This window comes from Thermobia domestica, chromosome 18, assembly GCF_964235325.1.
Source record: "Thermobia domestica chromosome 18, izTheDome1.hap1.1, whole genome shotgun sequence".
Lineage (NCBI taxonomy): Eukaryota > Metazoa > Arthropoda > Insecta > Zygentoma > Lepismatidae > Thermobia > Thermobia domestica.
The window spans coordinates 125311438-125328961 of record NC_137471.1 but is presented as its reverse complement, the minus strand read 5'-3'; the positions used below and the strand labels follow the sequence as shown (position 1 = coordinate 125328961).

General features: G+C 36.9%; 1 protein-coding gene across 1 annotated transcript in view; it reads right to left on the bottom strand.

Annotated features, from left to right (window-relative positions):
- Nucleotides 1-15186, bottom strand: part of LOC145675233 (uncharacterized) — a 36620-nt gene extending 21434 nt beyond the window's left edge. Inside the window, exon 1 of the mRNA XM_081745615.1 lies at nucleotides 15054-15186. Coding sequence (XP_081601741.1) covers nucleotides 15054-15186 — 133 coding nt within the window. The remainder of the gene's footprint in view (nucleotides 1-15053) is intronic.
- Nucleotides 15187-17524: the final 2338 nt, after the last annotated feature.

Genomic DNA, 17524 nt, shown 5'->3' with positions numbered 1-17524 from the left:
ACATATTTTTATTGGATACTACAGCTCGAAGATAAACCCTATTTTCATATTCTTAACTTTGTACCAAAGGAAGATCTTTTTCCGTCATATCACGACATCGTGTCGTATCTAACTTTCCTTCAGCCCTTTTATAATTCTTCCTACTATCATTAGAAGCAGCAGCAGATATAAAAGAAAGATGAGTTTCTTAAAAACACATCACGGTCAGGATATGGCGGAACTCATGAAGGTGCCACGATATTCTACGACGGGAAAAAAAAGTAAAGGGACACTTGCAGTTTCTCGCACTAGGGTTTGGTATGACTGCTAGTATCTAGCGCTGAATTAGTGTCGTCTGCAACACTTCTATGCAACATGTCACTTTTATTCCCGCGTTAGCCGTTAGAGTGTAGCAGACCGCTAAACATGGTAGCTCCATTGTCGATATGCACAAAGAAAGAAATGAGGGCAGTGATTCGCTTTTTGTTTGCGGAAGGTGTTAAACCTGCGGAAATTATTCGTTGAATGCAAGCACAGAATAGTGACAACTGTTAATCGCGAAGCAAGATCTACGAATGGGTAGCGCATTTCAAACAGGGAAGAACTTGTCTATGTGACGAGGAAATATCAAGCAGGCCATCGACGTCAACGACTGGCGATGAATCGACAGGCTAAAGTTTCCGAAAGCGTGTACAAGGTGGGCCCCGAAAGAATTGTCAGCGCAGCATAAGGCACAAATATTGGAGATCTCTCGTAAACATAAATCAATCGAATCATTGTCTGTATCGAGGGCCCCTACGATCCTTCAGATTAACATTTTAGCATCAGAAACAAACCAAAGTTGCTAGAACATTGGAATACAAGAAAATAGGTTAGGATGTGCTTAGACCATTATCATATTCCGTTCTATTTTCTATATAATCTCATTTAAAATCCTACATAACTTAAGTTCACAAGAATTATGGAGGAAATGAAGAACAATTATTATACAATAATGCGAGAAAGTGAAATGTTCACGTTGTGTTTCTTAGAATTAATTTTGACTATTTCGTTTGTTAAGGTATCAGAAATTTTAATGTCTATCGTCAACGAATTCTTCTAAGATATAAATAGTTCACAACGTGTGTTATGCAATACACGAGACATCTAACTTCCAATGAACTTGAATGATTTAAAAATATTAGGACTCTAAACTGGATTTCATCAATGATTAATACGAAAAATGTTACTCGGGGAAATCTCATAAGCGTATGCTATTTAGTTTTTATATTTGAAAACAAAATCGAAAGTTTTCTTGTAATGGAAGATATATTATTCAACACTAATGCTCGAAATAATTCCTTCTAAAATATTAACAGGAGTAAACCTAAAATACGAAAATTTCACTTTTTTGTTTTTAAATTATTAAATTTTATTATTCATGAGTACAAGTGTGTATTTTTTCTATAGATAAAAAATTATTAAACCAACTTTATTGTTTCTGAAATAGTTCAAATAAATGGCTTTTACCTCTCTCTTCAATTTTCTAACTTCAGAAACGTGAATACGCGTTTTGATTCACATTACATGCAGATCGAACACTATGCCTTGATTTCTGAGATACTAAAATTAAGGAAATTTATGATTTTGATATGAGCTAACAAGCTTGATCGAAAATAAATAATAATCCCTAGATACTGTCTTATTAATTTGGTTGATATTTCAGGTAAAATTTCTACCTTTTTCAGCAACCAAGATACTACGGCTGGGCTGTATAAAATGGAATGTATTAAACGAGATTACAATTTAAGACTACATAATATTGGAGAATTAAAATATATCAAACAATAACAAGTATAAAAAATTTGAAACTAAACTAAAAATATATTACACAATATCTTTAAGATATAAAAAGGAAAAAGAATGAAAAAGAAAAACAAATGAAATTACAGGCCATATTCTAACAGTAATTATCACCCTGTGAATAAAATACTCTAAAATAAAAATAAATAAATAAATAACTTATTAGAGAAAATAAAATCAAAACAATCTATATAAATTATATAAATTGGAAATCGAAAATTTTAAGTTACAAGTCACATCCAATCTGTTAATTAGTGTTTACACTTAAAGGAACAAACCAGGGCGCAAAATTTCAAAATCAGATGCATTGAGAATCCAAAAATGATGGTCGCTAGTATCTCTCACATACACATAATGAGAGGTCCCCTCCACCCCTACCCAACGGCCTTTGGTTTAACAAATAAATAAATTACATCAGGGCATAAAATTTCAAAACCACACATTGTGTAACGCTCTCTCTCTGCACTGAAGTACCAGTTGTCGATTGCAATGATAATGGTATCTCACGCAAATATCTAGTTCTTACGAATATTTTATATATTTATTTATTTTGCTATTTATTTATCACTGACATCGTGACGTGATTGGTTGATGTATCTAGGTACTGGGCTGTCCTCGCAGCTGTTCTAGCTTCAAACAGTGGAGAAAACTATCTCTCGCGTTGACGTACCAGGAGGCAAACGTTCGATTGAGGGTGGGAAAGGAGGGGCAAACTACAACGTTGTGAAGACTTCACTTTGCATGTCCATTGTGAACACTTCATATTTCCTGTTTTCTCTCACTCAATGACAATTATTTTCGTGCGACACTGAAACTGCGCAGCCCTGCGAGTTTAGGCAGAAACAATTCCTATTGAATGCTGATCGCCAGCTCTAAATTCCTAGTCGCCAATGGCGATCTGGGGGCAGGAAATTTTGCGCCCTGAACAAAGTTAGTATATCACGGAGAGGAATGTGCGTACGGTTTCCTGAATTCTTTAAAAATTGCGATATTTACCATTATTTAACGTACAGATACTAAAGCAGTAGAGCCCTTACGGAATCACAGGGCTGTGGGAAACATATTTTGAGAGTTGACTCCTATGAACAGACTTGAGAAGTAGTTGCAAATTCGAAAAACACCTATATACTTGTGCATAAGTTCAGTATGAGCCCAGGTTGTTTGTTATAAAGGGAAAAATCTATTATATTTTGTTTTATGTAACAGCGGTTAAATGTTGGTAGAGTCATCAAACGTATTTCAAAGGACAGTAGCTTCCAAGTAGTACAGAAGTACGTATGCTACTACCTTTGTGGATAATCGTTATTTCGAGCGTTTGCAAGTATAATAATACTAATAGGGTTGAAAATGAAGTAGACTTGGTACGAGGGGCCTCGAATAAGTTGCTACCGTCGGAGGCGTTGTCTGCTACAGTCTATCTCGAAACTGATTCTAATTGGCTCATTACATTCTAAAACTTCATGACACACGCTATGGGAGTGCGCGACAGACCGGTTGGGAACTACTGCACTATACAATGAGTTGGATAACGTTAAGATTACCTACTGTATTACTTTCCATCTTATCCACCGGATACGTATGCACATAATGTGTATACATATACATAATAAACAGATATAACACTTTTACTCGCTCCTAGAATCATTGTAAAATCGAAGTTGTACATTATTAGCACATCAATCATTTAATATTTCATTGGAGAAGTACACCCTGTTTACCATGCACCAAACACACAAGAAAGTCAATTAAGTACAGGAACGCATAGTCGCTATACAATCAAATACGATCGCTTGGGACCTATTACAAAATCTACATCGTTCCGATTTTTCTTGGTGAAGTTTTAAAATGATTATCCTTCATCCGCTATTTAACTGAAACGCCACTCGCAACTTCTGATGTTACCTAATTAATTCTACTATCACCCTACATTTATAAAAACTGGAATACGTGACACCAACAATACTGATATATGTACACTACACGGAAAGGGGCCGCGATGGCTCAGAGGTAGAGCGTTCACCTCTGGTGCATGAGGTCCTTGGTTCGATCCCAGCTCGCGTCAAGTGAATTTTGAGGTGTACAAAAAACCTGATGCGTGGGTTTTCTCGGGATTCTTCCGTTTCATACCACCATTTCATTCATTTCTCATCATCACCGTCTCCTTCAGCCTAGCCGCCATAACTGTGGGACGTAAAACTTACGGATTTCATTTCCATTTTTCACTTGTTGGGGAAGCAATAAAGTATACCCTTTGCTTTTGATATGAGCTTTCAAATCTGCAATTGAGGAGGGGAAGAAGAAATAGTAGTGATATCGTTTCACGTCACACACTTTAATACTCACAAATCGCGAGGCGTACATTTTCCGTCAGTACTGCTTTTGTATTTTTACGAAAATCAAGCATGAATATTGATTTATTTAGCGTAATTATGAAAAGGAGGAAAACGATTGAAGAGTAAACTAACACCATCGACAATGCAACCTTCCCTTAAATTTAACATTACGTTCTCTCTGCAAGGATCATTCCGTCTGGAAATCACTGGAAACTTCCCAGTGTTTCGGAGACAGTTTTCACCTTGTCCACCGAGAACAAAAAATCAAAAACATAAACAAGAGAAATAATTATTTTATAACTAATCATTAAGATCACTAACCTTTTGTTTGGTCTACAGAATTACTTTATGGAAACAAACACAAAACTAATTGAACTATCAACATACTGGCTACTTAACAGTTGTCTATCCAACAGCAAAAGAACTACAGACATCTACAACTTCAATAATTCTAATTTATACACCTAATGTATTTATAAATTCAAGCTTGTAACATACACCGATGAGTTTGAGTTTCCGGCAATGACGGTGCTAGTTTTAATTTCTTGGGGCGGCAAACGGCGGTCAGAGAAAAGTTTTGGACGGCAGCTATTTCTTTTGTATACTGAAAAGGGTAGTTTCATATTACGTAACCTACATTACAATACAACATATCCGGGAGCCAGTAGGGGCGGATGTAGTCACCAGGGCAGCACCCGACTCCCTTGCCCTCCTCTGCATTACCACTAGTTCTGGACTTTTCGAAAGAAAAATCGGATTCTCCCATAATCAACAATATAAAATATTTAATTCTTGGAATTCAACATGATCTTTTTTTTTTCCATCTACAATTTAACAAATCGTAAGTTTCTTCATTAAAAAAAAAAAAAAAAAATACTCAAACATGAACGCGGTTAAAAGGGAGCTACCGTGGCCTCGTATTTTTCAACATTTTTGGGTTTAAAATGTAGATTTCGATGAAGCTGTGTCTAATGGCACCACTTTTGATTTCTGGAACCGACCGCTTCAACGTCAAGCTAAGAGTCAAAAATAAAAAGTGGGACCATTTGGGCAATGCGAACCAGTAATCGATTGGGAGGAAATGGGTGTCACTTGATTCGATTCACACGTATATGAATAATCGATATGCTGTTTTTCCGAAAATTCAATTTTGATCCGGAAAATTAACGAAAATCCCAGATCCAAAATTCCAGATTTTCGTTAATTTTCGGGGTCAAAATAACATTTTCGGGAAAATGGAATATCAGTTATTCATGTACATGTAAATACTAATCGAATGACACCCATTTCGTTCCAATCCGTCACTGGTTCGCATTGCCCAAATGGTCCCACTTTTTATTTTTGACCCTAATTTGACCTTGAAGTGGTCGGTTCCAGAAATCAAAAGTGGTGCCATTGGACATAGCTAATCGAAATCTACATTTTAAACCCAAAAATGTTGAAAAATACGAGGCCACGATAATTCCCTTTTAACCGAACTTGGGTCTTCTACGCCAAAGACGTGGATCCTAATCGCTTCGCTACGAGAGAGCTCACTGTTTTGTACGAATGCAAGAGTACTAAGCAATTCAGCCTTTTCTATACCTCAAAAACTTTAGATCTCAACAGTTATGGCTATAATTACAATGGTCAGCATTTTTTAATTACCCTCCCTCACCTTCTATTGTATCTAGTAGCCGGCGTCCCTACCTGTATAAGTAACTAGGCCTATCTTCCTTTTTCTAAATTTATTCTTAATTTTTATAAAAGAACCTAATTTTTATTTTTCACCTTCCATATTGATTTCCTACGCGCGTTTTGCAATCCTAACGTTGAAGAAATCTTGATTTAACCTATTCTATGAAGTTTTCACCTATTCAATGTAAATTACCACCTAAACGAAATATGAAAGAACCACCTCATCACACTAAAAGCCACAAATTAGGCCTAAATCTACAAATTAACATATAAAGACCACTAAAATATACGCAACGCATTTTCTACTGAGTTATAGTTGTAAGCCTACAGCTAAGTTTTAAATCTACAAGGCTACTGAATCGATTATTAGCTGATTAAATAAAGCTTTACTAGCAGAAAAGTTGGGCTTGAGATATTGCACTAATGTACAAGATGTTCATCATCTATATTTTTAGGCCTAAACTACCATGTAAGCCTAAGTTCAACAGATATAATCTATAAATTTCTTTACTACTCAGCTAGCTCAACCTGACTTTTTTCAATTAACTTGAATTTCTTTTCTTACCTTAATCTGAAGTCCAATTCATTTAAAAAATATATATATATACAAAAAAATAAGTAACTTTACTCACTGCCCAGCACTTCACTCACTGTCCAGCACTGCCACTTTCGCAGCTACTAAAAACCAGGATCGCGAATGTTGGTTTCTATAGCATTTTAGATAAAAGAACAACGATATCCGATATATCTATTGTCGAGCAACAATGGAAAGCATTTTTCAAATAAAAACAGTTAAAAGCAATTGTAGACTATCAAAGTATATAAATACAGGTTTTATTTCTTTTGCTGAAGGTTGCTTATGGTAGAAAGAATATAATCACAGTTTCTGTTCACGTATGAAAAACTTATTTAAACCGATAAATCGGGTGTATCAAAAGTTCGGGGCCATAAACCAACTTCGGTATGAGTAAAGACAGTGGTCGAAGTGAAACGGTATGCAGCTGTATGCCATACCGCCTCTGGTTTTTCAGTGACCAAGACAATATTTAAATAGCCGGTATGTTGAGTCAAAATCATTACCGCATCTGCTTTTTTTTTTCCACTTCGAACACTGAGTAAAGATATGAAAAAATGAAAGAAAGGAAAGTTGTTGGAAATAGGAGGTTTACAATGCAAAATGGTGGGATTTTTCCAATTGTAGTCGTTTCGGCGTAACGTGAAGTTTTGAAATGGGAAGGCTGAAATACTTCTCGGAAACAGTGTTGCCACACTTGGTACAATTGTACAAATTCAGCCCTTTTTATCATTCATCGGTCCGTTTGTGCCACGCTGGCATTTTCAGCCCCTTTTTTGAAAAATTTGGTACAATTCTACCCAATTCAGCACCATTTAACAAATACTTGTTACATTTTCTAAAATGTCAGTAAGATTTTGCTACATCTCACGTTACTTATACTGTGTGTTGGACTCTTAAAAAATGCTGTTGAACTTGCATTCTGTGGCGTTACACCGCTTAACACTAGGGACTTTGTGTGGGAAATTCGTAATCGAACTATACTGGGATAGAAATGACGCTAGATGGGCGCATCCGCACCGCGCATGAAGGAGACCAGAAGGAAACAGTGTGGTGGAAATATTATTTTCAAATCCTTTAAAAAAAAAAACACACACACACACACACAAACACGTTGAATCAAGTATTCTGAAGAAGACCAGCGTGTGCTGAAGTAAGTCTATAATTTGTCATTGCAAAGATTCTACACCAAAAAATAATAGCACGAAAAATACATTAACATATATGCTGGCTTAGCGGGCTAAGTTGTTTACTAGTGACGCCATATTGACGAAAGATACCCAAACATTTCTGCATTTTATAGATCTATATCGACAAGTTGATTTGTACTCTTGGAAGAGGCGGGGGGGGGGGAGTTGTTCTAGAACATTACCTCTTTCAGTTTCATGTTATAGAGCCGTGTATTACCCTGGTATAAAATTCAGCCCTTTTGTTTCAATTTGGTACTATTTTTCAGCCCACTTCAGAGCTAGGACTGTGGCAACACTGCTCGGAAAGTGCATATTCACACAATATAGGTAGGCCTATTATTTTTCAGTTCACTGTTCAACACAAAGAAAAATATAACAATACCTCTGTTTCACATGGAGTATTATCAGTGGTGTTATTCAGCCGGTCCGCAAGAACCGGTTGTGAAAATATTTTGAGTTCGTAGAACCGTTTCTTATACCCAGATATAAACACACACACACTAGAGACCTGCACGGGCCGGGCTTGGGCGGGCCGACACTGTTATTTCTTCGGGCCGGGCCGGGTTTGGGCTGGCCGACACTGATTTCTCTTCAGGTCGGGCCGGGCTGGGGCCGATCAATTGCAATTCTTTAATAATTATTGACTTTCGTTAAACGATAATTGGAATAAAGCAAAACGTTGAAGAAGTGTGTCCGTGAAAAATGTTACAAAGAATGCAATAGCTATTTACAGTTTGTGTTGCTTAGCGGCTCCACTTTCACTATAGAGGATTGCAGGCATTATGCGGTAAATTGAGCTCTGATCTTGACCTTCACTAAACCCAAATATGACAAGAGGAGGTGGGAATGTTTTGCCTGTCGTTAAACAATATTGCCATCTTCACTTTATGCTAAAAATCAATTAAGTTAGATTTTTCCTACAGGGAAGGGAGTTTTTGTTCTCTCGATGACAGGCAAAGTTCTAGCAGGTAATGGTACCATTTGGAAGGCAAGCGTCAGGTTGTGAACCAAAGTTTAGAAAATGTTTCTGAGGGTTAGGTCAAATTTAGTACTAAATTTTGAGAAAGATTCGGGCTCGAGCTAATTTTTTTTTAAAAAAATATCGGGCCGGGGTCGGGCCAAAAACTTTTAAAATTTATCGGGCCCGGGCCGGGCTTGGACCAAGAATTTTGAAAAACTTATCGGGCCGGGCCGGGCTCGGGCCGAAAATCTCCAAAACTTTTCGGGCGCGGGCTGGGCCGGGCCTAGGTACGTTCGGGCTGGATAGGGCTCGGGCCGAAAAATTCGGCCCGTGCAGGTCTCTAACACACACACACACACACACGCATGAGATATCAAGAATGATGCTCAGATATTAAGAATGAGAACTGGGATCATATGAGTGAAATGGTGAGAGCAGGCCCGTGCTGGGATACTAAAGAGGGCGGTGGACAAGTCTACCAAAAGGGCGCCCATAGAAAGGTCATTATATATATATATATATATATATATATATATATATATATATATATATATATATATATATATATATAGACAGAGAGAGAGAGTAACAAGTTAATTAATATACGAAACGTCGGGAGGTGATTCCTGGTACCGAGATAAAACAAAAATTATAGATCAACGGGTGTAGAAATGCCTCTGAGCTATGTCCACCCGAAAATTTTCGAGAAAATGCAACAGCTGTCATACTCGAGAACAAAATGTCGGATCGAAATTTTGCAAAAGGGAATGTCCATTATTTTTGGTCGTAGATTCCATCAGTGTACAATTAGATGTAGTGCAGTTGCGGTGCAAGGGTGACTCCCAAAGAAACTGGAGTATTCCTTCGAGTATTTTATCAAACATTGAATGAGGGAAACGAACAACAATCAAGTACAAGATTTAAATAATTTGGGCAAAAGTATGCTGCATTAAAAGGTTTCCTCCTCGTAATGCGTAATTCCGTGGAAGATTATAATTTCGAGCACAGAAGCAAACTCGACGAAATACAAGCTGTTGCGCATGTTGCACAATGATACAAAGAAATACAGAACTATCGATTTATTGTTTTGTACAAAGTAGGATAACTGTGAAAAACTCAGAAGTATCTTGTACAGTATTTGTGCAATGCAGTATGTGTACACGAGACAGATGTGAAGAATAACAGTTCACTCTCTGATATTGTTAACCGTTGACCGCATTGCAAAGATGATATCGGCGAAGGAACTTTTTCCGCGTGCGGTCAAACACACCTGAAATTTCGGAGATGATTGGCGCAGTTATATTAACTCGAGCAACAAGTTCTTCGGCTGTCGTGACTGGTGTTGCATACAAAAGGCGTTTCATAACTCCCCAAATAAGAAATCAAGGGGCGTGAGGTAGGTTGAACGAGGTGATCATAACACAGGTCAATATCTCTAAATCCAACTGTCTGGGAGTGTTTCATGTAGTTAGGTCTGCATATTCCTGTCAAAATGTGCAGGTGCACTGTCATGCTGGGATCACATCTGCTGTTTTAAGTTCAAGGGCACATGTTCTAACCATTTTGGGAGAGCATTACTTAAAAATAAAAGATACGTACTCTTAAACAGGCAGGCCGGTAATAAATAGGGTCCTACAACAAAATTATCCACCATACCGCATAGCGCACTCACACTAAATCCCTCTGCTGATAGTTCACTAGAATTGCATGTGGATGTTTACTCCCTACACATGGCTACTGCTAGTTTCACAACGGTCTCTGATCATTCCCAGTACCCTGTCTTCAAATTCAACTGTCCTCATAGTGCGATTTCCTCCGATTTCAAGTAGGGGAAATTGAAAGAGACCCTATCTCCCGAAGGCGAATATGAAGAAATAGGACAGTTACTCTCTTTTGAGGGCGACAGTCACCATATAAACGCCTCGCTTCTGGGTTATTTCCCCCTGCATCTCCATAAATGAGGTGTATATCTGTCTGCTCGTGGACAGGGTCAACTACCATTGCGCAGTCACGTACAGATTAATACAATCAATTTTACTTAAACACCAACGTCTAGAGTTTTACACGACCGTGAATATATGGACACAACACTCTACCGTTGTAAGCAACACTTTGTATCCTGTATACAGCATTTCCACACGTAATAACAAAGCATCGGACTATGTATATCACTCACAAGTTGCGTCAGATGCCCACTACAGCACGCCACGCTAATTTATGCCTTCCACATCAAAACTGCTATACAACCTTCTGCGAGGCACTCGCAAGTGGCACACAAGGGACGATAATTCCGTAATTGCTGCTACGTCTAAGCAAAAGTGACACACTTTTTTTCTTCCGCGTAGGTATTTCATCCAGCTCCAAATTTCATAGAAAAATTCGAAAAAGATTTCCCACCATTTGTTGCATGTATTTTCTTCTAGAAAATGTTTCCAGTAGTGAAAAAATCAAAATATAAGTAGGCTACACTACGACACTATTTTGGTATATTCACAATAGGAATGCAGTTTTTCGTAGCTCAGGATTAAGGGGCGGTTTGCCAACTCCAAGAAAAGGGAAAAGCCCCTCGAAAGTATCCCTGATAGAAGATTTACCTAACGGATAAATTAAGTATACTGTCCCAGCGCATTTCTTTGTATCGTTATGCAACGTATACAACATCTCGTGTTTCGTTCATTTTTTGTAGCTTCTGGGCACAGAAGTATCATTTTCCACGGAATAGCATATCACGAGGAGGAAGCATTTTAATTCAGCTTACTTTTGCCCAATATGTATTCACGCAATATATGGGAATCCCTGTGTCGTATGGAGAATCTCTTGTACACTCGTTCATCATATATGATCTTTGCATTTTTCGACACTACATGTTGTTTTTTACATGCCGCCTGACTGTCTAATACACAGTCGTTTTAAACCTAATTTGGGTCAAAGTTATTGTTTCCATTTTCACATACTTGTAACTTGGATACAAAGCCGTTCATTTGACGTCCATTACCATTAGCCTAGAAGATACACCTGTGATACGTTAAAGAATTCATTTAAATTCTTCTCCCGAGAGTTTATTCTGTGCTGGGACAAAATAGATCAATCACACATGTGTATCTTTCTTTCAAATTCGAAGTAGGTCTATTCTTCTAACTTGAACGATGTACTCTTATTTTTGAATGTTGAAATCTTGTACTTGATTGTTGTTCGTTTTCCTGATTCAATGCTTGATAAAATAACTAACTAACTAACTCTATGGCTTATGGAACCCGGAGGCTCAATGCCGCGTTCACCAAAGCTCTCCACTGACTTCTATCCTTAGCCAACTGGATCCAGTTTCTACTTTGTATTCCTATCTCTGCGAGATCCATCTTAACATTGTCCTCCCATCTGCGCCTAGGTCTTCCTAATGGTCGTTTTCCGATCGGTCTTCCAGTCAAGACTTTGAAAGCGTTTCTACTTTCTTCCATCCTAGCTACATGGCCTGCCCACCTAAGCCTCCTAGACTTGACGACCCTAACAATGTTGGGTAAACCGTATAAATTATGTAGTTCCTCGTTATGAAGTTTCCGCCATTCCCCATTCCCGTTCCTCTTGGGTCCGAATATTCGTCTCAGGATCTTGTTCTTAAATACTTTCAGTCTATATTCTTCCTTCAGAGTAAGCGACCATGTTCCGCAACCATACAGAACAACAGGCATGATTATAGTTTTATATATTTTAAGCTTCAAATTTCTCGACAGAAGTCGCGACAAGAGATTTTGAACTGAATAATAACACAAATTCCCTGTTTTCAATCGACATTTAATTTCTTCGTGAATACGAGTTTGATCTGTTAATATTGATCCTATATATTTGAAAGTATCCACGTTATCAAAAGTACTATTTAATATTTTAACACATCTATAATTTGCCGTATTACGATCCCGGCACACTTCCATGTATTTATTTTTATCTGCATTTACTTCTAAACCCATGTCCCTGCATGCGTTTAATAAGATCCACGTTTGATAAAATAGTCGAAGGAATACTCCAGTTTCTTTGGAAGTCACCCTTGCGTCGCCACTGCGCTATATCCGATTGTACACTAATGGGATCTACGACTAAATGTAATTGGCATTCTCTCTTACCCGACTTCGATCCGATGTTCTGTTCTTGAGTTATGGCTGTTTTTACTTTCTTTCTGACAAATTTTCGTGTGATCAAGGCGCCGAAAGGAGGTATTTTTTCACTCAGGTTGGTGTATACATTTCGTTTTGTATCGTATCAGGAGTCACCTCCTGAAGTTTGGTATCTTAATTAAGTTACACCCTTTATATATATATATATATATTTATATATATATATATATATATATATATATATATATATATATATATATATATATATATATATATATATATATATATATATATATATATATACGGGCGCCATTTTATGTATTAAAATCAAGGTTTGTTAATAACGTCAATAGCTAAACTGTAAAAATTTCTTTGCTAGAGAAACAATTTTAGTTCTTATAAGAATTTTGTGTCTAACAAAATTAAGCTAAATATATACTAATAAATCAATATAGCTATATTTTAGAAATACAATAGGAAAGGATTATTCGAATACTGCTCTAAAACATACAGGAACAATCACAGGACAAGGGCGCACTGTACCCTTCACGGGTTCTTTACCAACAGTTACAGTATGTATTCATTGTACAGGACTATGCCATACAGAAGAATAAATTAAACTGTTTATCTTTGATGTGGTTTCGCAAGGGCGTCTTGTGTAAAGATCGCACTGTACTTATCATGGGTTATTTACCAATAACAACTGTAAGAATTTATTATATAAAAATGTACCTTTATATATAATGTGATGTTTCGGAGGGCTCACCGGGACATGTCCCGGTGGGCCAGCACGGGCCTGGGCGAGAGTCATTTATATATATTTGAAACACCATTATTTATACTTAAAACATCATTATCAATAATTGTAGATCCATTGCTGAATGAAGGTCTAATACTTTTTGACAACATTATATCTTGGACAACTCGTTTCCAAGATATTCGCAATGCTACATAATTTCGTCACACTACCTTGGATAAGGATTCTGTGTAGGTCGCCACTACTCACTTGTGGTATCCATTAAGAAAACGACTTTTTCTACTTTGTCTGGTTTGTTTCCCAAGAGAATTATATCTATATCTATCTATCTATCTACCTATACCTCTCTCTTTCTCTCATATATATATATATATATATATATATATATATATATATATATATATATATATATATATATATATATATATATATATATATATTATGCAGTTGTAAATTCGTTGTTAATTTGTATTTTTTGCAAGCTATGATTTATCATTGGTCATTGGAAATTTGATGTCACAACGAGTTTTAATCAAACAGCAAAGCACAGGATTTCCAGAAACATTAACTTTCTAGAGAATATTTTATAATTATTATTGTATTGTCATATAGTAGCTGAAACACTAAACGAATAATAGCCAATAACTTTTTACTGTGGAATGAACAGGACAGCTTACTGAAAATTGAGACACTAAACAACTAATAATAATTTTGACTGTGGAATATAAAAGTTAAGATTGTTTTCAGTTCAGATGATGAATTGCAGAGTTCCTCAATAATTTCGTCCACGGACGCTAAATTTAACATGTCTCTTTCCATACTCATTAGTAAAAGTGTATCTAAAATATCTTCAGACAAACTAGCTCTGAGATTTGTTTTCACCAACTTTAACTTTGAGAAGCACCTTTGATATGTCACTTGTGTGCATGGTAAAGACAACACATATTTGTATACATACACATATTTGTATACATAGTATGAAAAATTACTAAAACAACTAGACTGACATAGAAATTGGTACAAAATTTTCCCTGCACATGACATACAATTTTTACACAAGGTGTTTGCAGCATCATTATCACGCTTGCCGTGAATCCCGTCCAAGCATGTTCCATCCTCGCAAAGCAGGCTCAGATGCATAATCATCATCATCTTCTACGGATTCTGGGGCATCATTCTCTTCAGGATCATCAAAAAGCAGAACGTTTTCTGACAGTGTCATACATAACAAAGAACTGCTGGAGCTCTTTGCATATTTCCTCCTGTTTTATATTTAGTTTTTTCGCAAAAATTCTAAAAGCTCCTACAGGCACACCAGGGGCGGATCCAGGGGGCGCGCGCACCCTCAGAAGAGGAAACTTTCTTATTTTATGTATATAAATAAAACCCATCCCAAAGTTTGGAGCCTTTAAAAGTAGCAGTATGACAACCCACGGCCCCCCTTCCCAGAAGTCGGTCCTGGATCCGCCCCTGAGGCACAGCATTCTTCTTGATTTCCGAAAACTGCTTGGGATCTAGCATCTGAAGTTCAGACAGTAAGTCTTTTAGCTGCTGAAATCTATGACTGACACATGTAGCAGCTGTATTCAGAATTTCGTTTAAGTTTTTTTTTATTCTGAATTTATCCTATTCACTTTCATTTAAGTTCTTTCCCAGTTCATCTGCGGTAAGCTCTCCTGGTATTTTCTTCTTCTTTGAGATTGTTCTGGGCTGAAAGTCTTCCTTCATTTCTGTCTCTACACCAGATTGAGCAAGCTGTTGGTTCATCTCCTCACAATTTTTTTGTATTTTTGTAGCAAGTTTTATGTTCTAAATGAACTTGATATTTGGACTACGCAAAAGTATATACATTTTTAAGAATGCGCGTTTTGCCATTTTTGAGTTATCAAATGTAGACCTACAAGATATGTTAACATTAATAAAGGACCAGTCAGCCTGTGGTTAAATATGGGCCCAGATATAGTCTTCAACGATGATCCTAGTCTTCAATTATGAAAGGACACCAACTGCCAAATATAATGAAAGACTGTTGGACCTAATGAAAAAGGGTCCAGGGCCCCAACTGCCCGACATAATGAAAAAACCTCCCACCCAACTGCTCAATATAATGAAAGAATTGCGCCAAAACTGTCCAATATAATGAAAGACTGCTGAACATAATGAAAAAGGGCCCCAACTGCTCAATGTACTGAAAGAAGGGCCCAAGGCTCTAGGCACAAACTAAATCACAGTTTCCAATAATAAAAGACCTTAGTGAAAGATGAGCCTTGCTAAAAATCCAGTAACAAAAGGGCCCTATTGAAAAAGTTAACTTACTGATGGAAGGATGGAAGAGGGGTGTGTTGGCAGTATAATAACCAATGATCTACCGAATTATTTAGCTTTTTTCTATTTTAGCTTTTCTCTTTCTTTTTTTTATTGTTTTCATTAATTGTTTCTTGAGAGGGCCTAGGCCGCGATGGCAGTCTAGCGACCCTGGTCAGTCCGCCCGTATATATATATATATATATATATATATATATATATATATATATATATATATATATATATATATATATATATATAGAGAGAGAGAGAGAGAGAGAGAGAGAGAGAGAACCGGTTGTTAAAAATTAGAATAGCACCACTGAGTATTACTGGTTCAAACAAACAAGTAAAAAAGAACTTATTTTGTATTAACTGTTCATCATTCAAACACAAACTCAAGTTATCCACTTCACTCATAACAAGAACTATCAAAACGCTACTGTGAAACTTACTATTGCAGAATAGCGCACAGCACATTGTACTATTACGAGCACAAGTCTACGTTCTGCTCACGTGAAGAACAGTGGCGCAAATCTGTCTTCAATATTGGGGGGGGGGTGGACCGGTAAGACCTTTTTTGTTGTTGTTGTTGTTTAGCGTTGTTCAAAATATTTATGAAGTTTAAAAGTAGTGCTGTGGAGGATCAGGGAGCAGAGTTGTCTTCAATATTGGGACGCGGGAAAATTTAAGGCTTATTCTGGGGGACATCAATTTCATCTCACTTTCTTTTGTGGCACACAAATCATCACATTTCTCATCAAAAAAACACATTTCAAATCGGATTATTAGGGAGAACAGTCCCCTTCAGTTCCAAGATTGGAGGGGACATGTCCCCCCATCCCCCTCGGGATTTGCGCCAGTGGTGAAGAATAAAGTTTAATGAATATTACAGAAATTTCCCTTGAGAAGCGAAATTGTCAAGCACGATGAAACACTTCATCCCTTATTTCTAATGAAAGGTTTAAATAGCGATTCCAAAGAAACGGAAATTTTAATATTATAAAAAAGCCGATCTTTTCTGTTTAGACAATGAAGCCATATACAGGGTGTTTCAAAACAACACCTACAACGTTTGGGAAGTAACTTTTGACACCAAGATAAGAAAAAGTATACACCACCTTGGGTGCACAAATGCTTCCTTTCGGAGTTACAGCCTGCCGAAAACATGAAAAAATGAACTTTAAAGGTCCATAGCTCCAAAACTATAGGACCTACTGTAGTTAAATCAAGATTTCACTTAGAAACTAGTACGTGCCCTATCCAAATATCCAAGTTTCAGAATCCTGTAGTTCTTCCACAACAATTTTTATGGAGGTAGTTGGAGAAATTCAAATTATATGTCCGTAGCCAAACTCCCTCTATAAAAATTGCTTCGTGAGTACCTTAGGATTCTGTAACATGCATTTTGGGATAGCGCACATATTTGTTTCGAAGTGAAGTCTTGATATACTACGGTAGGTCCCATAGTTTTGGAGCTATGGACCTTTAAAGTTAATTTTTTCATGTTTTTGCAGCCTATCTATATAACTCCGAAAGGAAGCATTTGTGCACTCCCAAACATTGTCGGTGGTATTTTTGTATTTCCTGTATTTCCACATTGTTCTCTTCAGTGTTACCAAAAAAAAAAAAAAAAAAAAAAAGAAAGAAAGAAAAAAGAAAGAGTTGACGCAAAATATCGCTAAATGTGAGATGAGAAATGACTCCAATTTTGAGTAAAAGGTCAGTAAAAAATTATTCATGAAATTCCGTAGTTTTCACAAAGTCCTGTATCAGTTTGAAGTTGGCACCTGGGCCCCCT